The sequence below is a fragment of the Haliotis rubra genome, unplaced genomic scaffold (genome assembly GCF_003918875.1).
Source record: "Haliotis rubra isolate DU_JTF1 unplaced genomic scaffold, ASM391887v1 Scf771, whole genome shotgun sequence".
Classification (NCBI taxonomy): domain Eukaryota; kingdom Metazoa; phylum Mollusca; class Gastropoda; order Lepetellida; family Haliotidae; genus Haliotis; species Haliotis rubra.
The window spans coordinates 104,948-132,246 of NW_025767492.1; the positions used below are offsets into that span (position 1 = coordinate 104,948).

The window sequence follows — 27,299 nt, forward strand, 5'->3', positions numbered from 1 at the left end:
ATCTCTTACGACAAGCATGGGTTACTGAAGACCAATTCTAACCCGGATCCTCCTGGTCCAACTCTGGGTCCAACAGTTAGGAACAAGGCAACTCACATCCACATCTCGGTCACTGTAAGATCCATGCACTTTTCTATATTTTCTAGTTTTCCGTCTCGTGCGTGATAAACTTCGGCTCCTGAAAAAGATAAATAAAGGTAAATATAAGAAACATTTTTGGGGAAAATCAACAAAAAGAAATAATTATGAACATCCTCGCCATGGGGTATCTCTAATGAATTTGTTTAGGGACATGGCATCAGCATTGTTAGTGACTTGTTGCTTTTCTTGTGTAATGTCACATTGAGCAGCACGATGGATGCCTGGAAATGGTCTGGGCCCCGTTCCTCAAAGCGATCGTAGCGCTACGACAGTCGTAACTCCCATACTTTAACAAAGACTTACGACTGTCGTAGCGCTACGATCGCTTTGAGGAATGGGGCCCAGGACTACACAAACCAGAGGTCAGTATCCTGAACAACATCCCAAACATGAAGTCAACAAAGTCGCAAACCCAAAGAAACGTAGAAGATCTGTGTTACAGTTGGTCTTCAGCAACCCTTGCTTGTTGTAAGAGGCGGCTCTTTCATTGTATCCTTTTTATATACTTTATCACTTATGTGTATTCAATATGGCTGCCAAATCTAAATTGGACACCAAAAATGCAGAAAACTCATTATTTTCTGTGTTTTATCAAAAAACAAATATTCATTAAAACAATATTGTAAAATTTCACATATTATCCTGTGCCATAAACATATAGTTAACAAGGCAACATTCCAGCAGCATGAATATTTAGAACATGAATTCCATTTTCTACACTACTTAACTATTTTGTACTAAAAACGGTAGTAAATGAATCAGTGAAAAGACATTTTCCATTTCCATTTTCTGCTCTACTTAAATATTTGGTGCTTAAAAGACATCTTTTTGAATTTGAACAACCATTTGCTATGTTACATAAATATTTGGTGCCACACCTCCTCCGCCGTGAATAAACTTCTTCATCTGTGTCATCACTGGATGTTTCCCTGAACTCACGAATCCAGTAGCTGCTGCTCCGCTCCGGACTGAAGTGATGTGACCTTGATGTTGACCTTGATGCTGACCTTGACCTTCTATGAGGCCTGCTTGATCTAAACAGAAAAAAAATCATCTAAGAAAATGTCATGGCACAATGTTCGCATCCCTTCATATTGACATTAAGTTTGGAATGAGTGAGTGAGTTGAGTTTTGTCAATTGAACTACAACCTAGCAGCCACTGAATCATAGCCTGATGGTGGCACTCTCATGCAACATGCCTTTGAATGACTTTATACAATGTCTGATTAACAGTTTTATGCCACTTTTCGCAACATTCCAGCAACATCGCGTTAACACCATTACGCACATAAACTATATACAGAAAAATTCTCCATGTATGACAACCATCAACCTTGTACTACATATCAATACACTCCAACAATTTTGCCCATCTAATCCATAAACTAGCCACCTGATCATCAATAGATAATTGGAAGGAGTGCAAGGAATATAAATTTTGGGACGTTGAGAACACATTTTGTAATTCCAACCCACCTTTCTGTGACGAACTCCCTGGTGTGATATTGCAAGTTGTCTCCTCCTTCATATTCAGCGTGTGTATGTTCCCCGGAGCCTCCACAGAGAGGACAAAGTGCTGCTTCAACCACATACGATCTCTGTCTCCACGTCTGGGAACCAGCCCCGATTCCTGGATCAGTCTGATAGCCTGACCGTCCATCCACAGAATCATAGTCCTCATAATAGGATTGCATGACTGGCCTTGACCTTGGCATAGAAAACACTGGTCTGTTGGAAGAACGACGGATGGTATAAAAGGGACGGTTCGTTCCTGGATGCATGCTAGCAGTATCAGACTGGTAACCTCGGCTGGCATGACCCTCCATAGTTACCGTAGGCGTATTGAGGTGGGGGGTGTCCATGGGGAATACCTGGGTGGTAGCCAGGTACATGGGGACCACCTTGCTGTTGATTGGCGTAGATTTTGGCACCAGAGGGAGTACGGAAATATCCCTTACTGGCTAGTTGCTGTCTCATTCCCTGTGTGCTGTACCTGGAAGGAACATAATATTCATAGAGTCCAGCACCATCCCCATCTCTGGGGGATGAAGGTGCCCCTACAGATCCACCTACAGCTCCAGGAATAGCTCCTGCTCTCAAACCAGGATGAGTTGCAGGCTGAGCTCCAAGATGAGTTGCAGGATGAGCTGCAGGATGAGCTGCAGGATGAGCTGCAGGATGAGCTCCAGGATGACCTGCTACTCCTGGCTGAGATGCTAATCCAGGATGAGCACCTAGAACTATTCCCGGACCTGCAAAAGCTTCAGGAGGATGTTCAGTAGGTCCACTTGCAGGGTTCGGCTTCTTTCCCTGCTCTGTTTTCTTCATTCGCTCCATTCTGCGTCTCCGTATTCTACTCCTCGCAGGAGATTCCGCAGCTTGAGGTGGGGGCACGTCAGCATAAGCATCTGCTGCAGCATACCCAAGAGGGATGTCCGAGCCATCGTTTCTCCGCTGATTGGGCAGCGTCCAGTACCATTCATCCCACTCCCGAGTATTGGTGCCCGAAAAGGAGTTGGCTCTCCTCCTTGGCATCCTCATGAAGCCATAGGGATCATCAAAAGGGTCATAGTACTCGGGCTGACTTTGAGGAGGTGGAAGAGGTGCTTGTGGGGGGGATTCCACGGCCTGTTCAACTCTCTCCTTTAACCTCTCAACCTCATCTTGTAGAGCACGTAGGCGAGATCTGAACAATAATATCAACTTAGATAACAATCATATAAACATCATCAAGCATGACGTAAAACCCAATTTGACCTCACCTCACCTGATGCCACAATTAACAAGAAGACAAAGTCATCAATATCCCCCGCAATGGCAAAATACTCTTCATGAATATGTCTACTACTTATGATTATGACAAATGTTTTGGCGTGTATATAGCAAAGTGGATGTAGAGTATTGAAAGGTTTTTAAGTTCTGCTCCAGAAAGGAGCACTACCACCAAATTCAGTCAAAATCAAACTTGCTGGCATGTAAACGCAAAAGATATTTTATTAAGAGTTCCAAAACTACCAAAAGGCACCAGTACACCACCAGATCTATCTATGTGCCATGTTTGGTGAAGAGATAGTGAACGTTTTTTAAGTTCTGCTCCAGAAAAGATCACTACCACCAAATTCAGTCAAAATCAAAATTGCTGCCATTGAAATGCAAATAATTTTAATATTTTATTCAGAATTCCAAAACTACCAAAAGGCACCAGCACACCACCAGATCTATCTATGTGCCAAGTTTGGTGAAGAAATAGTGATTGGTTTTAAAGTTCTGCTCCGGAAAAGACGCACAGAGGGACGGAGTCCATTTTAATTCCTCCCGCAAAACATGTTCCGGGAGATAACAATAATTATTCAGACTATCAATACTTACCCTGATGCAGACGACACCCGTGTAGCATCTGACTCCTGACCTCTGTCTGACCCCACTCCTCTATCTTCTGTCCTTTGCTGGAGATTACTCTTCAGCAGGGATTCTCTCCCTTTAACAGCATGTTCTTCTGTTCGATCCAGCTGTCTGCCAGCAGGTGGCGCCCTGGAGACCCCTGATCTTGGTGGAGCAGTCTGTCTCGTTCTGGCTTGGACACTTCTTGGTGTCTCCATGTCAGAGGAAGAGACATATCTCGATACTTGCATTCCTCGTGTTGGTGTGGCTCTCGGAGTTATCTCCTCTTCTTCCTCTGACACCAAGGTGCGAGATTTACGCTGAGGTTTGGAAGGTGATGTTGATTCTTTGTTTTCTGATTTGGGGCTGATTTTTAATCGTGTTGAAGGTTTTGGCGTAGCATCGGTGTCTTCTGGTCATAGTAACAAGAATCACATTCTCAACAAAAGTCTTGAAATTCAAACCATTTAAAATATAAGAAATCAGAAGATCAGAGCTGTTGATTCCAATTATTACTGCATTTAAATTTATTAATAATACACATAAAATATTTTTGAAAATTGTCAAAACAGATTTCAACAGCATTCAAAATATATTCCATTAGTAATGTTATTATCAGTTCAAGAAACTTTATTTATACAAAATTTATATTTTATATAAAAAGAACATGATCTAAAATGGCATTTATATATTCACACTTTAGTTCATAAATTAGCAACTAGAATTACCTTCTCCTGAGTAACCTTCCGATGTTTGATCATGACGACCCACATTCCGATTATCACGACCTTGTCTTTTCTGCGACCTCTGACCTCTGTCACTTTCACTGACCTCAGTTTCTGTTGGGTCATCCATGAAACTGGCTGTCACCTCCATGCTATCATTCTGCATGCTACTGTCTCTATGGTCACTTTCACTGTCTCTGGTCGACCTAGACCGACCGCGACCAGTGTCCGATGTGCTTGTGTCAGCACCACTTCTAACACCACTGAAATTATGAAAAGAGGAAGAATGAACTGACTGAATTTAAGTATTTACAATTGAATGAGGGAATTCCAGATATATCATCATGTTCGAGTCTGGCACAGGCAAACCGGTGATTGACAGAGTGAGTTACAATTCTGTTCAATGACACATCATGAGCCAGGTCGAATCTTGTAACCATTGAGTTTATTTTCCTTATTAGTCCCTGTGGAGATGCAAAGAGCTATTCCAAACACAGCTGAATATGGATGTGGATATAGATTTGGATACAGATTTAGATATAAATGGAGATATGGAGATACATATGGATTTAGATTTTAATGGAGACTCGGATATACAAATGGATTTAGATATTGATGGAGGTTTGGATTTGGAGTTTTATGTGGACATGGATTTCAACTTGGCTACTTATACTAGTATTTGTGGATCTGGTTATGAATATGTGGTTTTGAAAATGGATATGAATTAGCTTTCTTATTTGTATTTGGATGAGGACATGGTAATGGATGTAGATAGGGTTTTGCAACTTAACATTAATTTGGATTTAATGTGTCTGTGTCTGTGTCTGTGGTTGTGTCTGTGTCTGTGGTTGTGTCTGTTGCTGTAGTTGTGTCTGTGTCTGTGTCTGTGTCTGTGGTTGTGTCTGTGTCTGTGTCTGTGTGTGTGTCTGTGTCTGTGGTTGTGTCTGTGTCTGTGTCTGTGGCTGTGGCTGTGGCTGTGGGTGTGGCTGTGGTTGTATCTGTGTCTGTTTCTGTGTTTGTGTCTGTTTCTGTGTCTCTGTGGCTGTGTCTGTGTCTGTGTCTGTGGCTGTGTCTATGTCTGTGGCTGTGGTTGTGTCTGTGTCTGTGTCTGTGTCTGTGTCTGTGGCTGTGTCTATGTCTGTGGCTGTGGCTGTGTCTGTGTCTGTGGTTGTGTCTGTGTCTGTGTCTGTGTCTGTGTCTGTGTCTGTGGTTGTGTCTGTGTCTGTGTCTGTGTCTGTGTCTGTGTCTGTGTCTGTGTCTGTGGTTGTGTCTGTGTCTGTGGTTGTGTCTGTGTTTGTGTCTGTGTCTGTGATTGTGTCTGTGTGTCTGTGTCTGTGTCTGTGTCTGTTTGTGTCTGTGTCTGTGTCTGTGGCTGTGTCTGTCTGTGGTTGTGGCTGTGTCTGTGTCTGTGTCTGTGTCTGTGTCTGTGTTTGTCTGTCTGTGGCTGTGTCTGTGTCTGTGTCTGTGTCTGTGTCTGTGGTTGTGTCTGTCTGTGTCTGTGTCTGTGTCTGTCTGTGTCTGTGTCTGTGGTGTGTGTCTGTGTCTGTGTCTGTGGTTGTGTCTGTGTCTGTGGTTGTGTGTCTGTGTCTGTGTCTGTGGTTGTGTCTGTGTTGTGTCTGTGTCTGTGTCTGTGTCTGTGTCTGTGGCTGTGTCTGTGGCTGTGGCTGTGGCTGTGTCTGTGTCTGTGGTTGTGTCTGTGTCTGTGTCTGTGTTTGTGTCTGTGTCTGTGTCTGTGTCTGTGTCTGTGTCTCTGTGTCTGTGTCTGTGGCTGTGGTCTGTGGCTGTGGTCTGTGGTGTGTCTGTGTCTGTGTCTGTGTCTGTGTCTGTGTCTGTGTCTGTCTGCTGTGTCTGTGGCTGTGTCTGTGTCTGTCTGTGTCTGTGTCTGTCTGTCTGTGTTGTGTCTGTGTCTGTGTCTGTGGCTGTGTCTGTGGACTGTCTCTGTGTCTGTGTCTGTGTCTGTGTCTGTGTCTGTGGTTGTGTCTGTGTCTGTGGTTGTGTCTGTGTCTGTGGTTGTGTCTGTGTTTGTGTCTGTGTCTGTGATTGTCATTGTGTCTGTGTCTGTTTTTGTGTCTGTGTCTGTGTCTGTGGCTGTTTCTGTGTTTGTGGCTGTGTGTCTGTGTCTGTGTCTGTGTTTCTGTGTCTGTGTGTGCTGTGTCTGTGTCTGTGGTGTCTGTGTCTGTGTCTGTGTCTGTGTCTGTGTGTCTGTGGTGTGTCTGTGTCTGTGGTTGTGTCTGTGTCTGTGTGTGTCTGTGTGTCTGTGTCTGTGTTTGTGTCTGTGTCTGTGTCTGTGTCTGTGTCTGTGTCTGTGTCTGTGTTTGTGTCTGTGTGTTGTGTCTGTGTGTCTTGTGTCTGTCTTGTCTGTGTCTGTGGTTGTGTCTGTGTGTCTGTGTCTGTGTGTCTGTGTCTGTGATTGTGTGTGTCTGTGTGTCTGTGGCTGTGTCTGTGGCTGTGTTGTGTCTGTGGTTGTGTCTGTGTCTGTGTCTGTGTCTGTGTCTGTCTGTGTGTCTGTGTCTGTGTCTGTGTGTGTGTCTGTGTCTGTGTGTGTCTGTGTCTGTGTCTGTGTGTGTGTCTGTGTCTGTGTCTGTGTCTGTGTCTGTGTGTCTGTGTCTGTGTCTGTGTCTGTGTCTGTGTCTGTGTCTGTGTTGTGTCTGTGGTTGTGTCTGTGTCTGTGTCTGTGTCTGTGTCTGTGGCTGTGTCTGTGTGTCTGTGTCTGTGTCTGTGTCTGTGTCTGTGTCTGTGTCTGTGTCTGTGTCTGTGTCTGTGTCTGTGTCTGTGTGTGTCTGTTGGATGTGGATGTGTCTGTGTCTGTGGTTGTGTCTGTGGGAGTGGTTCTGGATTTGGATTTATGATTTGGATGTGGTTGTCGATGTGGTTCTGGATGTGGATTAAGACTTGAACTTGGATGTTGACTTTGATGTCCTTGTAGATTTAGATTCAGATTTTGATTGTTTATTTCACCTCGCCCTGTTCCTCCTCCCCGAGTCCCCAGGATGTCTCAGTCTCAGTGACTGCTGCTGCTGTTGCTGCTGCTGCTGTTGCTGAGGTAAAGGCCGAGTGACATCTGACCCAACAACCGATCCTATGAATCCACTGTCCACATCGTCAGCCCCTCTCTGTTTCGTCATCTGTTTGAACTTCCCAGGGCCTGGCAGGTTAGCAAGTGCCCCCTGTTCCTGGTCCGAGATGCCGCTGTCATCCAGACTCTGCCTACTGCCACCCCCTGGATGCTTGAGTAACACAAACAGAACATCCTTGATAATACTAAATCACCATCCTATCATACATACCTTGATGGACAGTGAGATGTGACGGCACCATAATCTTCGACAGTGAGATGTGACGGCACCATCTTCATGCCTTTAAGCACAATCTAAGCACAACATTTCCAGCACTTACGGGGGCAGTGGGGTAGCCTAGTGGTTAAAGTGTTTGCTCATCATGCCCAAGACCTGGGTTCGATTCTCCACATGGGTACAATGTATGAAGCCCATTTATGGTGTCCCTTGACATGATATTGCTGGAATATTGCTAAAAGCGGCGTAAAACCAAACTCAGTCAGTCAGTCAGTGTTACAACTACTACCATGGGCCTAACCATTGCAGTCATAAAAAAACTTTGTGGCCAAGGTTGGATACATTGTCCACTTGACCAAACAGGATGACCAAACAAGCTGATAAGGTAGTAAGTCATTTGTGCATATGTGTTCTCATAAATAAGTAATTCATTGTCATTGCCATTGTCTTTTGGTAATTCCTGTTGTCATATACTGTCGAGAAAATGACAGCATGCTCGTGAAAATTTGTTTGATCAACAAATTACATTATTGGATCTCTGCTTGGCTAAAATCGGTCACTGAAACAATGCGCACTTGGGTCCAAAATGTAACTACAATACCTGTCTCTAATACATCACATCAAATACATCTGACACATTTCTTTTGTGTTTCTGTTTAGACCATTCAAACACTTGTGCATTCTTTCTTTTGCCATGCGGATTAGATTGATCTAAATGAGTGAGTTTAGTTTAATGCCTCTCTTTACGCAATATTCCAGCAATATCACTGGGACACCAGAAATGGTCTTCACACATTGTACCCATGTGGGGAATCAAACCCGGGTCTTCGCCATAACAAGCGAACACTTAAACCACTAGGCTACCCCATCGCCCCTAGATTGGCCTATATGACCTGAGCTAAGAGACAAACAAACAGTTTTGAAGATGACATTCAAATTTGTGAGGTCTGATTGCCTGTGTCTCTTTAAATATGTCAAAGAATTTTGTATACCTTCCTCATCTTGTGGTCCCTGAAATCATGACTGTGGCGTCTTGGGCGAGGCAGCGATGTGTTTGGATCGTCCCGCCTACTCGAGGACTCTCTCCCATCACTCGACAGTCTGTCCCGTGAGATGTTGAGGGAGGGGCGTCCTGACCCAGGGGGACCCCCTCTGATGACTGGTGAGTAGTCATCCCTAGGTGACCGCGAACGTCCAGCTTGTGTAGGCGATCGGCGATCATGTGAAGAGGGTGAGAAGCGCCCTCTATCAGGCAATGAAGGAGATGCTCGGTCTCGAGACGACAAACTGTCCCGAGATGTGTTGCCATGGTAACCATTCATTTTTTTCATATTTTGTTCTACTTCCACTACCTGAATGGGAAAAGGTGGAAAATTGACACCAAATGAACTACTTTTCTGAAATAATTTATACCATTGAATTACATGCGTGTATTTATGATCTAATCTGTACTTGTTCCCATGAAAATGTAAGATTTGATTTTACTAAGTTATAGATTTGGAAAAAATAACCAGGTGATTTATGAATTTACACTTCAATCCATAGAAAGCAATTAATTGATCAAAATTGATCAAAACATCACTACAATGATGGTGTTAACAACAATCATGTCATCTGAAGCATTCGTAAAATCATAAAATTGTCACCATAAATATGATTATAGTCCATTTGATTTCCGATTTGAGACCGATGAATTGCTCACTAACACAAAATCTAATAATTGTAACAAAACCAAATCACTTGCTGGTAGAACAGCCAAGTGTTTTGAGTTGCACGTGTGAAATTGAAATTTCACTACACACGCTTGTTGGCTACCTGGCTGTTCTATCAGCAAATGATCCCCCCTCGTAACAAATAGCGAAAAGTGACAACAAAATAATGATCGTTTGTTAAACAACTTTTTTATTCGGATGTCCAAAATTATGAGACAAATCATCAGAGTTGGTCTGTCGATTTCATGTGACTGTGCAAAATTTGTTTTTATTGCAATTATTAGATTTTGTGTTAGTGAGCAATTCATCGGTCTCAAATGAAATCAAATGGACTGTAGATTAACATCATTCATATAATCTGAAATTATCTGGACTAAACTTTCTTACAGTGTCACCATGGGGAAGATACCAGGGGCTTGTGCCACACAGGGACACTCAACACTATGTTAAATAGTCTCTGACATTGTAATGGATTATCAACAGTCGTTGCAGTAACATCACCTTCATAAATACAGCCTAGACGATGGAACATACCTTCCTGGCCACCGGGCCTGGTTCCTGGTTCCTTGTGCCGGTCCTGGGAATCTGACCTGTAATCCGGTGTACTTCTTCCCTGTATTTAAAGTGATATTTGAGCACAAGTCAATTCTTCAATCCACAATGAATACAAGCAACAAAAAACTTTCCACATTCATAAGAAAACTCTGCTAAAAATAAATGTCCAGTGTTGGATTTTCCTCACCAACTGTGTCAGTTGTGACTGCCAAATAGTGTTTCTGTCATGTGTCAAGTTTGGTGACTTAACCACAGACAGGTTCTTGTCCTTTTCAACTTAAGGGGCAAGAGGGATAGGCTAGTGGTTAAACCGTTCGCTCCTCACCCTGAAAACCAGGTTCAATTTTACACATGGTTACAATGTGTAAAGACCATTTCTGTGTCCCCACCTTCAAATAGCTGGATTATTGCTAAAAGTAGCACAAAATCAAACACATTCACTCAATTTCAACTTGAATAATGTGTTAACCTGGTCTCATCATTCTAGAGAGGTGGAGTAGCCTAGTGGTTAAAGCGTTCACTCTTCACGCTGAAGATCCGGGTTTGATTCCCCACATGGGTACCATGTCTGAAGCCCATTTCTGGGGTCCCCCACCATGATATTGCTGGAATAATGCTAAAAGCGGCATAAAACTAAACTCACTCACTCACTCATCATTGCTGAAATGAAGCTGAAGCAATGTTAAATTTTAACTCACTCATCGGTCAAGCCTACAAAAGCACCCTCCTTACTGAGGCAGCCCGATACTGACCTGTTTTTGTCTCTGCAGTCTGCTCGCCTCCTCCCCCGACAGGAAGTAGGCACCAGGTGACGCTGATTCCGGCTGCGGAGACTGCCCACGTGATGCGCTTCTAGATTCTTGCTTCTGCATCCTCTCCCATCTGGAAAGAAAATGAGATACTCAAGTTCATCTTGACTTTTTTTCATTTCCCATTCTTTGATAACAGAAATATAACAAATGTTACTGCTTAAACAAAACATATACACTTGTAGGAGGGATAAACAAAATATGTTGCCTACACTACCACTTGTAACACTTTTGTTTTTGTTGAAGCCATGGCAGCTGAGCGAGTAAGATTGCTGACTTTGTGTGCTGGCAATTAGGTTCCTGATTCTGAGAGTGGGTTCAAACCCCAGATGGGACTCAACCCAACAAAAGTACTAGAATCTGAACTTTAGTGTAATTCCAAAGAAATCAAGAAGAGTGTCAAATTCAAACTCATGAACAGTGAACCCTTGCACAGTTGAGGAACATCTGGGAGATCTTTCTAGTACCTCTTTCTTTGTAGTCTCTGACTGGGCATGGGAATTTAAAAACATCCACTGTGGGTTATATTTTTGTGTTTCCTTGTTTGCTTGTTTGCTAAATGCTACACTGAGCAATATTCCAGCTGTATAATGATGATAGTCGAGTCTGGGCCAGACAATCCAGTGATTGACATCATGAGCATTGATCTACATAATTGGATCAAGGTAAGTCACCTCTTACAACAAGCATGGGTTGCTTTACACCAATTATCAAGGTCACGACGACACTTTGAAGATTTTAGCATGTTATCCTGCATGTCAAGCTTGTCAGCGAGATACCTCAAGAACCGTTTACTGGATTTTCTTCATATTTGGCACCAAGCTTTAAATAGGGAAGGTGCAGGGCCCAGTCGAGTTTGGTGACCTTCACTTTAGTTTCAAGGTCACAGCGACACTTTGAAGATTTCAGTATGTTAAGATTGTCAGCAAGATATCTCAAGAAGGGTTCACTGGATTTTCTTCATAGATTTTCAAGACTTCTCTTGAATGTTTTTTTAAAAGCAATTTCTCTATTACTATGTTTTGCATATTTCATACACAATGACATTCATGTCAAGGTCAAAGTGATACTTGAAAATATGTGTGTGTTTGAACAGCTACAGAGCAGAGCAAAATATCAAGAGAAGTTGACTGGTCATGTTTTTGGTGACATTTAACTTCATCTTAAACTACGACCTTCACTTTCGTTACTTTTTAAGTTTGATATGATAATATGCGGGATTATGTCACCTTAGTGACAACTGCTTGTTGTTTTTGTTTTGTTTTTTGCGGGGGTGTTTTTTCTGACTCATACTTGACGATACAAGGATCTGTATCGAAACGTCGCATCATCCGAATAAAGAAGTTGTTTATCAATAAAGTTGTGTCCTTATCTGATTCACTATCTTCTAAACATGCCACTCAAAGAAGTTACTGAAAAGTGAACACAATTACAGGGAGTTTTCAAAGTTGGTGCAAGTGACATCTAAACATGAGGTCTTTCAAAAGGAATTGTAATACATTCTCCGCAGTACGACAATCATATGAATATCTTGTTGTTTTGCTGAGAGATTGTATTTTACGTCATAAGTAAAGAAGCCAATGAATGATCTTCGGTGGTAAACAAATGTATTTAGTCATGATGTCAATATTTAATACACTTATTCACTACTCTCACTCTCTTACAAACACACTCACTCTTTCACTCTCTCTCTCACACACACACACCATTCTCACTCACTCACTCACTCTCTCACACACACTCACTCTCACTCTCTCACTCGTTCTATCTCTCACACACACTCACTCACACTCTCTCTCTCTCAGACACTCACTCATTCTCTCTCACACTCACTCTCACTCTCTCTTTCACTCACTCTCACACACACGCTCGCTCTCGCTCTCTCACACACACATTCTCTCACTCACTCTCTCTCTCACTCACACCCACTCTCACTCTTTCTCCCACACACACCTACTCACACTTACTCGCTCTCACTCACTCTGTCTCACACACACACACTCCGTCTCACTCTTACGCACACACTCACACACTCACACTTTCCCACAGTCACTCTCCCTCACTCTCGACCGTAGCTGCGTCTTGAACCAACTGGCATCGTTGTTACACATCACACATCCGTCATGTGATCATGTATTTCATACATATGTCTGTATATACATTTCTCACTACCTTCCAGTTTGAGAAGTGTCTGGCACTTTTCATAATATCAGTATTCTTTTCAAAACAGTTAACATTCATTTAGGTTCAGATGTAAATATTCTATTGACATATTTCATGTATGCGTTTATGTTTTTGCAGCATGTGAACTAGATATACTCATGATTCAATATTCGTCATAATGCTTTTATTTTATTTCAGGATTGTGTCCAGAAGACATTCTTTCATATTGTGAAGAACTATTTCAAAACCAAAAGTCTTCCTTTGTAGCCTTGACACTTGTATGCTTCATGAAAGGATGTCTGCCATTAATGGCTCTTGATGACCAAGAAAATACTTCCCCGCTGAAAGACTATATTAACTGGGGCTGTCAACTGTGTAATTGTGAGGCAACTACAAACGCCGAAATAAGGAATGCTTTATACAAAGAGCGCTATCCTCAGTAAATGCAGATCACCTTCAAGAATACATTGACATTATTGATCTAAAATTCATATACTTTCATATCAGGGTCAATGAACAAGATGGTGGTTTCTATGTGTGTCTAAAGGGGAAAATGGTTGAGGATTTGGCAAGACCATTGGCAAAAGAAGTTTTACAAAGGAACCTTGCTTTAGTGTTGTCTCACGATTCTTTTGGGTATTTTCACTTCAATTTGTTGTTCTTGAACGCGGTTAAACGTCAGTTAAAGTCTGATGACATCCAAATTATTTTGGAAAATTCAGATAGAACGTTTGGTGGAACATTCATCCATTGGATGTGCTTTGGGAGGAATGCTGAACTGTTCAAATCACTGTCGTTCTACTTAACAGCTAATCAAAAGGCTGCTTGTCTCACTCCATGTTGCCTTTCTGGTAATTCCAGCATTGTGCAGTTACTCTGCATAGAGACCGATTTAACTTATTGTCAGAAGAATCCTAATGGTCGGCGTACCCTACCAGGTATTGCACAAAATATGGAGAACCCTCTGACAATGATTGAATCATATGACGCCCATGCCTTACCTCCCCTACACCTCTCCAGTCTTTACGGACATACTGGCGTAGTGTCTTATCTTCTAGAGAATTGATTTGATGTCAATGCACAATTAGTCGAAGGGTCCGGAACCCACATACCGTTCCTAGAAGGGAGTACTGCTGCTTTAGCTGCTGCAACTAAAGAGAATATAGATGTTGTGAAATGTCTGATACAGCACGGTGCAGATCTCAATCTCCACGACATCAAGTTCACTGCTCCATTACACTCTGCTTGTAGATCAGGTAACCATGACCTCATGGCACTGATTGCAAGACAATGCTGCATCTCAGAAGGGAATGCAGAAGGGAATACGCCCCTGCATATTGCTTGTAAGCGAGGGGAATCTGATAATGTATCCATACTGCTGGAGAGAGGGGCTGACTGCACGGTGCTGAATTACAACAATGAAATGCCACAATATATAGTTTGTAAGGAGGGATTTCTTGACGTCGCTAAGGTTATATTAAATCAAAGGGGTTACCCGCTTCCTTACGATGGGTCTAATACACCTTTACATAAAGCGTGTGCAGCAGGGTTTACTGACATCATTGAGTTACTGTTACAGTATGATGCTGATAGATCTGTTACCGTGGATGGCCAACACCCCGTTTTTATTGCTGCATATTCAAACAATGCTGATGTGGTTAAGATACTGCTTAATACGAGCGCTGCAAAAGTTGTCATGCGTGATTCAAATATTGTATCAGAGTGTTTACAAAAGGGACATATCGGGGTGGTTAAAATGCTGTTGGAGAAAGAAGTTAGTGTGACTGATATCGACAGCTATGGGTCTATACCACTGGCTCTGGCTTGTGAAAAGGGAGATATAGAGATCGTTAAGCTACTCCTGGAGAAAGGGTCTAGTGTGACTGATATCGACAGGTATGGGTATTCACCACTGGCTAGAGCTTGTGAAAAGGGATATATAGAGATCGTTAAGCTGCTGCTGGAGAAATGGGCAAGTGTGACTGATATCGACATGGATTGGTATTCACCATTGGCTATAGCTTGTGAAAACGGAGATATAAAGATCGTTAAGCTACTGCTGGAAAAAGGGGCTAGTGTGACTGATATCGACATGGATGGGTATTCACCACTGGCTAGAGCTTGTAAGAAGGGAGATATAGAGATCGTTAAGCTACTGCTGGAGAAAGGGGCCAGTGTGACTGATATCGACATGGATAGGTATTCACCATTGGCTAGACCTTGTGAAAAGGGACATATAGAGATCGTTAAGCTACTGCTGGAGAAAGGGGCTAGTGTCACTGATATCGACAGGTATGGGTATTCATCACTGACTAGAGCTTGTGAAAAGGGAGATATAGAGATCATGAAGCTACTGCTGGAGAAAGGGGCACGTGTGACTGATATCGACATGGCTAGGTATTCACCACTGTGTAGAGCTTGTGAAAAGGGAGATATAGAGATCGTCAAGCTACTGCTTGAGAAAGGGGCTAGTGTGACTGATATCGACATGGATGGGCATTCACCACTGGCTAGAGCCTGTGAAAAGGGTGATATAGAGATACTGCTGGAGAAAGGGGCAAGTGTGACTGATATCGACATGGCTGGGTATTCACCACTGGCTAGAGCTTGTGAAAAGGGAGATATAGAGATCGTTAAGCTACTGCTGGAGAAAGGGGCCAGTGTGACTGATATCGACATGCATGGGTATTCACCACTGGCTAGAGCTTGTGAAAAGGGAGATATAGAGATCGTTAAGCTGCTGCTGGAGAAAGGGGCCAGTGTGACTGATATCGACATGCATAGGTATTCACCACTGGCTATAGCTTATGAAAAGGGATATAAAGAGATCGTTAAGCTACTGCTGGAGAAAGGGGCAAGTGTGACTGATATCGACATGGATGGGTATTCACCACTGGCTACAGCTTGTGAAAAGGGAGATATAGAGATCGTTAAGCTACTGCTGGAGAAAGGGGCAAGTGTGACTGATATCGACATGGCTGGGTATTCACCACAGACTAGAGCTTGTGAAAACGGAGATTTAGAGATACTGCTTGAGAAATGGGCAAGTGTGACTGATATCGATGTGGATGGGTATTCACCATTGGCTATAGGTTGTGAAAACGGAGATATAGAGCCACTGCTGGAGAAAGGGGCAAGTGTGACTGATTTCGATGTGGATGGGTATTCACCACAGACTAGAGCTTGTGAAAAGGGACATATAGAGATCGTTAAGCTGCTGCTGGAGAAAGGGGCAAGTGTGACTGATATCGACATGGAATGGTATTCACTACTGGCTGGAGCTTGTGAAAAGGGACATATAGAGATCGTTAAGCTGCTGCTGGAGAAAGGGGCAAGTGTGTCTGATATCGACATGGATTGGTATTCACTACTGGCTATAGCTTGTGAAAAGGGACATATAGAGATCGTTAAGCTGCTGCTGGAGAAAGGGGCAAGTGTGACTGATATCGGAAGGTATCAGTATTCACCACTGGCTAGAGCTTGTAAGAAGGGAGATATAGAGATCGTTCAGCTGCTGCTGGAGAAAGGGGCAAGTGTGACTGATATCGACATGGAATGGTATTCACTACTGGCTAGAGCTTGTGAAAAGGGACATATAGAGATCGTTAAGCTACTGCTGGAGAAAGGGGCTAGTGTGACTGATATCGACATAGATTGGTATTTACCTCTTGTTACAGCTTGTGGGAAGGGAGTTTGTGTGTCAACTGTATACCATTTTTTCAGACTGTCCATCAAACGATTGCAACTAGATGTAACTAGCAATATCGACATATCGTCATTTCTTAAGAGGGTTCTTCAAAAGAAACATTTTATTATGTTTAGGATGCTGCTACCGATACTTCCTTCAGATGTATCTCCAGAATTCTTCCTTCAAGAATTATGTTGCCTTGACTCACCACAAGTTCTTTTATTACTAACTGAAATGTGCAATGGAATTTGTTTTCAAAATACACTTACAGCAGCAGAAGATTTGAAAAATGTCAAATGCATTGAAATACTTAATTTGCTCAATACTGATGATGTAAAAGGTATTCTCCTCCACAGGGTTGTTGCGTGTGGCTACATGGACTTGGTAAAACGTTATTTTGAGAAATTTCCATCCAGTCATCACGCAGACTCGTGTGTAATGATTGCATCAAGATATGGACACACGGCTATTGTTGAATGGCTATTGCACAAATATTCTAACGACATGACTTGCAGAAAACTTTTTGTCAGATGCAGTATTCAAACTATTGTTTGACATTGTTTTATGGCATTTCCGTATCCAGTGTAACTGAATATAGGAAGAAGACGACACCTCTTTATGAAGCATGTTACCAAGGACACACTGACATTGTGAGATTATTGTTACAATATGAAATGAATAGGTCGGATCAGGCTGTTGCTTCGTCTTTTCATTTGGTATGTAGAAGAGGGAGCATTGACGTACTCCACTTACTGTTAGATTCTGGGGTTTATGTTGATCATGTGGATCCAACTGGGAGCACAGGTCTCTATATCTGTAGTAAATATGCAAGAGATTTAGCTGTGCAAGTGTTATTAGTGAATGGTGCAAATCCAAATCATGTAAACAATGAAGGTAAAACGCCTCTTCATGCAGCCATGGAAAGTAATAACTTCACTGTCATGAAATCACTCCTTAGGTATACAACTTCATTATCAAATGTGCCAATTTCAATGTTAAATAACGGTTTTATGTTCAAGCTTGTATCTGAACATATTCACGAAAAGTCATTGACAGATGTTGATTCTGATGGTAACTCACTTCTTCATCATGCTGTGAGATCTGGCTTTCCTGATAGTGTTGCGACCTTACTGGAACGTGGTGTTGATGGCTCTCTGACGAACTGCAAGAAAGAAACTGCGATGCATATTGCTGCTGAGAGAGGGTGTCAAAAAAGCGTAAGGTTTCTCATTCGATACCATCACACCAGTAATGTTGAAACTATGGACAGGCAGACACCACTCCAGTGTGCTGCCTCCGAAGGACATTTGAACATTGTTAAAGATTTAACTGATTGCGATTCAAATGTATCTTTGAAAGGATGTCTCCACTATGCTGCTAAATCAGGTCATACAGAAACTGTGCAACACTTGATAAAGAAAGGGGCAGTTATAAATGAAACTGACTCTCACAGTGATACTCCGCTACATTATGCATGTGAATCAGGAAACATCCAAACTGTTAATGTGTTACTTTCATCAAAAGCAGATGTCAATGCACAGGGACATAAAGGACGCACTCCACTCCATATGGCATGTGCAAGAGGATATGACGAAATTGTTGACTGTTTATTGAATCACGCTGCTGACCCAAACTGCAAAAACAAATTTAACAATACACCTCTTCTATCAGCTGTAGTAGAGGGCCACCTTGATGTTGTAAAACTAATGGTTTTAAATGGAGCTAAATCTCAAATAGCAGGTGCAAATGGCAGTAACTATTTGACTGCATGTTCTGTGAGAGGTCATTTAGATATAGCGAAGTATTTAAGACAAAATGGTGCTGATATTTCGTCAAAAGACCTCCAGTGTATAACACCACTTTCAGTGTCTTTAAGTGAGATATATGAAGGTGAAAGAGAAAACATAGAATACATTCAAAACACGGTGAGAAGTGGAATTGAGGGCATGACGTCACTGCATGCGGCAATGGATGGTAACCACTTTGACCTAGCAGAGTATCTTATAAATCAAGGTGCTGATGTGCTAGATATTGACCAGTATGGTAAAAGCATACTTCATGAAAATATGTGAGAAAGGTAATTCGCCCGTAACAAAAGCATTTCTTTCTTCTGAGTCAGTGTTTCCTTCGATGTTGAGGAAACATATCATTGAAGGATGCACCATACAAAATACTCCAGCTTCACATCAATATGAGAAAAAGTCCAATGATTCGGTATCTATGAGAGAAACAGGGCATGTGATAGAAGTAATTGATGAACCAGACACGGACTCTGTTCCTGTACCTCCAGTCAAAGTAGCTTGTGACTGTGGCCATGGTGATGTGGCTAGTTTACTTATAGCATACAGTGCTGGGTGGCTGTCAGATATGGATGACAGTCATCTCTATGACGGTGAATCTCCCTTACAGCTTGCATATGATGCTGGGTTCGTGGATGTGGTTGCTTGTTTGTTGTCGTCAGCTACCAATTCAAATGCTGTCGATTCAAATGGTTACACAATCTTCCAAAAAGCATGTGAACACGGGGACGTGAAAACATTACAAAACATATTGAAATTCCATGTAGAGATTAAACAGCAACTGTTTATAAATTCAAAAGATGGAGAAATGCTTTGTCACATAGCATCTCGAAGGGGGCATTTGCATATTCTACAGATGTTGCTCGAGGGTGGAATGGATCTCGATCATTTAACAGATGAAGGTGACAATGTCCTGCACCTGGCGTGTTCCTATGACAAATACAAAGTATGTACGTTCCTTCTCGATACCATTCCTAATCTGGCATGGATAAAAAACCGCAATGGTTTCACACCTCTCGACATTGCATTGAGGAGAGGAAATCACAAAATTGTTCGGATGTTCTTCGCTCATGCAAAGTTAACCCAATATGGTAGAATGCAAAACACCATCTGGATGTACCTCTGTAAGACAATGGACAACATAAACAGGCTGAACGTTTTAGTCAGGTGCAGCAACGTTATGGAGATGACAGATGATCACGGCAACACACCATTTCATATCGCCGCAAAGACAGGCAGTACTCATGCTATTGACTTTCTTCTAAAACATGATAGGAAAGATTGCGTGACATTGAAAAACAGTGACGGAGATACGCCACTCCATGTTGCGTCACATCGCGGGCACTCAGCTACTGTTCGTAGTCTACTGAATCAAAGTCATGTTAACGATCAGAACAATTACAATGAAACTGCACTTCACCTGTCTTCACTTAATACGCATCTTGACGCAATAGTAGCGCTATTAACAGGCGGTGCATCTGTAGATTCTAGAAACTTTCAAGCTGATTCGCCTCTTCATCTTCTTTTCTATGGACTTACAAACAAACCAGATGTTAACATCGCACACGTTGTAACTATCATTAGACATTATTTGGTTTCTGGAGCTGACCCTTGTCAAAACAACTTTGGAAATACACCATTGCATGTAGCCTGTTGCACGGGGAAACCTGTCATTGTTGGGGAACTACTTCCATGGTACAAAGATCTTACCATTAGAAATACATATGGCAAAACCCCCCTCCACGTTGCATGTGAACGTGGCCATGGTTGCATTGTTGATCTCTTACTTGAGGTGATGTGGCTGAGGAAATTATTCGGTGAAGAGTTTGATGATTTCATTAACCACCAGGACACTGTTAACGGATCAACACCGCTGCATCTGGCAAGTCGCTTCTGTAGCCAAGCAGTCACTGCTCTAATAGAACATGGGGCAAATACAAGTATCAAAGACTATAAAGGCAGCACGCCTATATTCGTTGCCTATCTGACAGGAAAGATACAGATTGTCAAGCACCTGTTACCCCATACACACTCTCTTGACGTCAATGAAAGTGGTGACACACTTCTTCATGCAGTGTATAGATCAGAACAAGCGGAAATGTTCCAGGTTATAATTGACTGGCTTGGAAGCATTGAACCGAGGACTGCGTGTAATGCAGTAAATGCTAGTAATTCTGAGAAGCAAACACCCCTTCATCTCTCCTCTGCTAATGGAAACTCATACTTTGTTGAACAGTTGCTACTTAAGGGGGCAATGCCAAATAACCCAGATAAACGGAGACAAACATCTCTGCATTATGCCTGTACTGGGAGATGTTTAATGGTTGTGTCACATCTGTTGAAACATGAGGCCCATGTTAATGTGTGTGATGACTCCAATCGGACACCACTTCACTATGCCTGTGAGACTGAACGACTTGACATTGCTGAGGAGCTGGTAAAGGCTGGAGGAGATCCTCACATCCGAGATATAGATGGGCGAACTCCACTTGACATGTGCAGCACTGAACACAGAGCTACATTGATGAAGAGGTGAGATTTGTTGGACTGTGTGCTTAAAGGGGTGCACTAATGTGCGCTCTGTTTGCATGTACGTGCCGGTTAATATGATTGTTTCTGATATTAAAGTAAGCTATTAATTATTATTCAGCATTATTTAGGTTAATTCAAATTTGACCAAGCGATTCTATCTAGATTGACAATGCTGTAGAATACGTAGATATCAAATGTTATAGATCTTTTCAGTTAAATACCAACAACTGAAACACAGATTTCAATGTTTCAGCTTCAGGTATGTGAGGAAACGCCAGTCGACCTGTTCTGAAGATTCGCCTTACTCCTCCAAACGGGCAAAACGTGATCCTTCAAATGGACGAGGGTGCACCTTTGAAGACGCACAGACCTTTCTACGTCCGAGAAGTGTTCCACAGTTAAGACGCAGTCAGTCAATGGGTGAGACACGGTGTGTGTCATCAGATGACCAGTGATTTCAGAAGGAGTAAAAGTCTCAGTTTGAGACTTTTCAGGAGTAAGACTGTCAGTTTCAGCATATATTTCAATAACTTATTGAAACAAATATTGAGAATATTTATGTCCGCAATTTTCCAACTATCTGACCGCGGTATGTTAATATGTCAATAATAATGTCTGGACCAGACAATCCAGTGACTGCTTGAACAAATCCCAGACTGACCACTCGATCCCGTCAGTCACCTCTTAGGAGAAGCATGGCTTTGATGGAGATCAATTCTAACCCGGATCTCCACGGGTCCAAGCTGATATTGAAAATATTTTTTATTTAAATGGATAAATATTTATAAAGTGTGCTTAGGATAAGATGTAATTATGAGTAAGTATATCTTAACAAGTCTGATGTACAAAATGTTTTTCGTGTAACATAAGTTGCGTGCCAATGGCCTTACGTATTATATGTTTTGGTATAATGTGTTCTAGTGCCACTGTGTATACAGTAAGGGCATCTGTTTTCTATGTTTCACGTAACCACCAAATTCGGATCATGGGTCGGTTGATCGGGATAAGAAACTTAATAAACACAAAATTATCTGAATATTGTTCTTGATTCTCATCTATTGTAATCCCTAGTACAATTTCTCACGTTCTTTGGACTTGTGGCAGCGACTGATTGAAAGAAAATATAAACATTTTGTATGACGAGGCGGTACGTTTTTGGTTCGAGTCGGCGGTGTTGGAATGAAAAAAAGGGTTTTTTAAGGGGTCATCAATAAAAAAAGAAGGGTCGATCGGGCGATGAGAAACACAGAAATTAAAATGCTGCCCTAAATGTGTTAAGAGCAAAGTGCATTAAATGAGTGTTCTGCACAAAATGTCTACGCATTAAAATGTCCAGCATTATTGTGCTGATTATAATTTGTATCTATTGAAGATCTGCTAGATCAGTAATGTTTCTAGTGAAAAAGATGCTAGGTATATATGTGTTCTGTGTATGTATCCGCACTAATTTATGGACAATGTGCAGATAAACGTATTTAGTATGACCTACATAACTTAGTGTATATTGTCTTTATCATTGTCTGTGTTACTTATGTCTTCAATGAGCATGATGTTTAGCGACAGAGGATAAATGACGGTATTTTTCGGGAGAGGAAGGCACAGAAGTCAGAACTATTGACCTCACAACTATTCCTGTAGATCCAATAAAATTGCTGACAGGAGTGCCCTATCTTACTAAAATTACAACCGAATGCTGAGGTTCCACAACGAAATTGTTAGAGCATATTGTGAATAGTTAGTACAAAAGGCACACACGGTTTCCGCCACGGCTATAGCGCCGGTGTGCATGCAACGAGCCTCGCACTGTGGAAAAAAGTATATCATAGACGTATAGTATCAGGCTATAATCGTGTACTACACGTGACCAAGTGGCAAACAGTCGTTCAGTCAGAGCATTCACTTGTGCTCCTTTCATATACAACATACTATGTGCTCAGAATGTTTTAGTTAGAAATGTACATATACAAGGGTGCAGACCTTTTTAGCATGAAATGTAAATATGCAAAATGTATTTAGTATAAATTAGTATTTGTTTAGTTTAAAGTGTACTTAGTGCAAAAGTTTCAAGCAAAAGTAGTATAAGTAGGCTGAATATATACTCTTAAAAAAAAGTAGGGGAACCCGAACCTTCAATTTGGATAGGAACAAAGACTTTTTAAAGACAGACATCATATCAACATTGATTGACTATGCTATATCTCCCAGTTTTTTTAATCGTTTGCGTGTGTGCGTGCGTGTGTGTATGTGTAGGTGTAATCCATCACACATGTCGATTTAATACTGCAGTATTTTTTGGTAATATAATGATATTGATAATGCATACGCGTGGGTAGTGGTGGGGGTAGGGAAACGGGACATGTTGAAATTTGGGGGTTAAGTAACAAGGCATCTTGCAACAGTGTTTTTGTTGCAGGCTTTTCTGTATTTTTCATTAGTTTCAATTCATGTCAACATATGTTTTATGATCATTATCTGACGCCACTGATTGTTTGATTAAATGCCAAGAGGAGAGGGAATGAGTGTATTGAGTCAGTAGCAACGATGTATTTCAATAAAGATAAACATACAGTTTGTATATCTGTTCTTATATCTGTAAACCAACGAGAAAGTGAGTAGCAGTGAGTGTTTGAGAACAGCATGAGTGAGTGAGTGCGATAGTGAGTGAGTGAGTATGATTTTACGTCGCTTTTAGCAATATTCCAGCAATGTCACGGCGGGGGACACCATCAATGGGCTTCACATTTTGTACCCTTGTGGGGAATCGAACCCGGGTCTTCGGCGTGACGAGCCAGTGCTTTAACCACTAGGCTACCCCACCGGCCCGTGAGTGCGAGAGCGTTCCGTGGGCAGATGCGAGCGAGCGAGAGCCATTATGTGGGCGGAAAGATGCTTTCAGAGAGAGTGAGTGAGCGAGTGTGAAAGCGAACAAACGAGAACATTTGGGAGGGCATGTGCATGCTTACTCACTCTTTCATTACCGGTTGAGAATCAAACCACAGACTAAGACAGATAGGTGTCGACCAGCACTAACAACCCCTGGTTTACAGTACACAACCCTGTGCACTTAAAAGAACCCACGAATCCGTTGGTATATGACCAGAGGGTGGCCACATGAATACGTGCAAACACGGGTACAGCAACGTCCAGTAAACTTGGACAAAGTACTGTGACTATGTGTCCCAGTCCACCCAGCTGTGAATGGGTACCTCGTAAGGATGGGAAAGCCGCAATAACTTGATGCGCCTAGTGGCTGCAAGAGTTATATGATCCCCCAGGGAGATAATACGAAGTGCCGTTGAGATTATCATCCTATGATAGAGGGAAAAACCAAGGGGCCTCTGAGCAGCCTAGCTGGAACTCAGCGCTATATAAATAGATTATAATAATATAATATAATAACTCACTCACTCACTCACCCTGGGAACCGTGTTAAACAACAAACAAAACAACTACTCAGTCAATAACAATAAAATACCTTAAATCTCAACCCATACCTATATATAATACATCCATAGACCCACTTACCAACAAAAGGTACACCTGTACCAAAATAGTACCTTAAAAGTAACAAGGTTTCAACTTTAACGCAGTATTCTAGTTGCTTCTCTGTATTCCGTGATGGCAACCTGCCTGTCCACCCAATCCACAATATCACTGAGATGGCCCACCCAATCCACCATGTCACGGACATTGACCACTCAATGAGACTGTCCACCCAATCCACAAGACATCGAGCCTGTCCACCTAGTCTACCAAGTCACTGAGCATGTCCACCCATTTAATCATATCACTGACACTTTTCACCAATCCACCAAGTCGCTGAGCCTGTCCATCCAATCCACCAAGTCAATGAGTCTGTCCACCCAATGAACCAAGTCACTGACCCTGTCCACCCAATCCACAAAGTCACCGACCCTGTCCACACAATCCATCACATCAATGATACTGTCCACCCAATCCGTCAAGTCACTGACCCTGTCCACCCAATCCATCAAGTGACTGGGCCTGTTCATCTAATTCACCAAGTCACTGACCCTGTCCACCCAATCCACCAAGTCACTGAGCCTGTTCATCCAATCCATCAAATGACTGACCCTGTCCACCCAATCCTCCAAGTCACTGACCTTGTCCACCACATTCATAATGTCAATGACACTGCCCACCCAATCCACCAAGTCACTGAGCCTGTTCATCCAATCCACTGAGTCACTAACCCTATCCTAGCAATCCACCATCATGTCACTAACACTGTCCACCCAATCCTCCAAGTCACTGACCCTGTCCACACAATCCACCAAGTCAATCACCCTGTCGACACAATCCACCAAGTCACTGACCCTGCCCATCCAATCAACCAAGACACTGAGCCTGTCCACACCAGTTACCACATCACTGACCCTCTGCACTCAATCCACCCAGTCACTGAGCCTGTCCACCCAATCCACCAAGGCACTGACCCTGTCCACCCAATCAACCGAGGCACCTACCATGTCCACCTAATCCACCAAGTCACTGACCCTGTCCACACAATCCATCACATCAATAATACTGTCCACCCAATCCACCAAGTCACTGACCCTGTCCACCCAATCAATCAAGTGACTGGGCCTGTTCATCCAATCCACAAAGTCACTGACCATGTCCACCCAATCCACCAAGTCACTGGGCCTGTTCATCCAATGCACCAAGTCACTGACCCTGTCCACCCGATCCACCAAGTCACTGAGTCTGCCCGCCCAATCCACCAAGTCACTGACCTTGTCCACCAAATTCATCATGTCACTGACACTGTCCATCAAGTCACTGAGCCTGTTCATCCAATATACTAAAACACTGACCCTGTCCACCCAATCCACCAAGTCACTGACCCTGTCCACCCAATCCACCAAGTCACTGACCTTGTCCACCAAATTCATCATGTCACTGACACTGTCCACCCAATCCACCAAGTCACTAGTCTGTTCATCCAATCTACTAAAACACTAACACTGACCCTGTCCACACAATCCACCAAGTCACTGACCCTGTCCACACAATCCACCAAGTGACTGACCCTGTCCATCCAATCCATCAAGTGACTGGGCCTGTTCATCCAATCCACCAAGTCACCGAGTCTGTGCACCCAATCCACCAAGTCTCTAAGCTCCTAATCCATTAGGTCTTGCCGTATTGGTCTTAGGACAAGTATTGGCTGGGGTACAGTTCTAGCGAGGAATCTTCAAAGGTCATTCCCTGAATGAACTCACTCAATGCATCACTAAACAAACAGTCCCGGAAAGATCCAGGTTGGAACTGATCTTCAGGACCTCATGCTTGTCATAACAGGTCACCAATGGTTGTCCAGACTAGAGTCTATTGATGGATGTTAGTGTATCCCAGTTGTATGGATCAATGCTCATGATATCAATCACTGGTTTGTCTGGCCCAGACTCAATTATTTACAACAACTGTCACACAGCTGGAATACTGCTGAGTGCAGCATTAAACAACTTATGAAAGTAAACGAATGCAACTGAAGGAAAGAGGTGCATCAGAAATTACATGTGCCAAAACTGTAGCCATTCTCTTGTCAACCTGGCCCCGATTTCTCGAAAAAACTTAAGTTTTTTACTCAAATTTCAAACTGAGTTTGACAATTTGAAACTGCTGATTTTTTTAATGAACTGCATTTTTTTAAATAAAAAAGCCCAAATTGTCAACTATATTTGAGTGTAATATCGATTTCAGTTCATTCTGGGAAATGCATTTTCTTGCTTTTTCTCACATTTGAGTAAAAACTCTTACTTAAGTCAAAACTCGAACTTAAGTTTGTTTCGAGAAATCGGGGCCTGGTCTTTCTTTTTCAAAAATAACAACATCATCACAAGTTGTATGATGTAATCTTTATTTGAATTAATCTATTTGTTTATTGTACATCAAATCAAGAGCACTGTCAAAATATCTCATGGTCTGTTTGATAGAAAATACATAATATGTGCCTTAAATGTCTGTCTGTTGACAGCGTCACATTCATATGAGTTGAAGTAGATATTGACAGAATCACACATATGTAAGTCATGGTACATGTCAACAGAATCACACACATGTAAGTCATGAAACTTGTTGACAGAATCACACATCTCTATTTCATGGTACCAGATAACAGAATCACACTTGTATAGGTTACATGGTACATATTGAGTTGACAGACACAATTCAGTTTACAAAGTGTGACAAAGCCATACAGAAAGTAAGACTATAAATATATACTGGTCCCTCAGAAATACTGGTGTCTTCACCTTTATATCTTGATAAAGTACTGTAATTCATTCAGTGTACTAACAAATTTATCTTTATATCTTGATAAAGTACTGTATCTCATTCAGTGTACTAACAAATTTATCAGTATATTTTGATAAAGTACTGTACCTCATTCAGTGTACTAACAAATTTATCTGTATATCTTGATAAAATACTGTAAATCATCCAGTGTACTAACAAATATATCTTTATATCTTGAT

The 27,299-nt window shown here is 42.1% G+C and overlaps 2 protein-coding genes across 3 annotated transcripts; one reads left to right on the forward strand and one right to left on the reverse strand.

Annotated features, from left to right (window-relative positions):
• Positions 1–138: 138 nt before the first annotated feature.
• On the reverse strand, positions 139–17,160 carry LOC124260702 (serine/arginine repetitive matrix protein 1-like). The gene is made up of 10 exons (XM_046694980.1): positions 17,058–17,160; positions 10,561–10,632; positions 9,788–9,866; positions 8,534–8,893; positions 7,207–7,475; positions 4,252–4,511; positions 3,512–3,935; positions 1,619–2,828; positions 1,020–1,175; positions 139–178 (listed from the first exon to the last, which is right to left on the reverse strand). Exons 1-8 carry the CDS (start codon positions 17,093–17,095, stop codon positions 1,934–1,936), a joined length of 2,397 nt encoding a protein of 798 aa, XP_046550936.1. The 5' UTR covers positions 17,096–17,160; the 3' UTR covers positions 139–178; positions 1,020–1,175; positions 1,619–1,933.
• Positions 17,161–18,544: 1,384 nt separating this feature from the next.
• LOC124260705 (serine/threonine-protein phosphatase 6 regulatory ankyrin repeat subunit B-like) lies at positions 18,545–21,835 on the forward strand. Of its 2 annotated transcripts, XM_046694991.1 has the most exons (3): positions 18,545–20,799; positions 21,053–21,263; positions 21,294–21,835. In XM_046694991.1, exons 1-2 carry the CDS (start codon positions 18,599–18,601, stop codon positions 21,252–21,254), a joined length of 2,403 nt encoding a protein of 800 aa, XP_046550947.1. In that variant the 5' UTR covers positions 18,545–18,598; the 3' UTR covers positions 21,255–21,263; positions 21,294–21,835. The 2 variants fall into 2 exon arrangements, with proteins under 2 accessions (XP_046550947.1, XP_046550946.1); XM_046694990.1 differs by having other exon boundaries at positions 21,053–21,835.
• Positions 21,836–27,299: the final 5,464 nt, after the last annotated feature.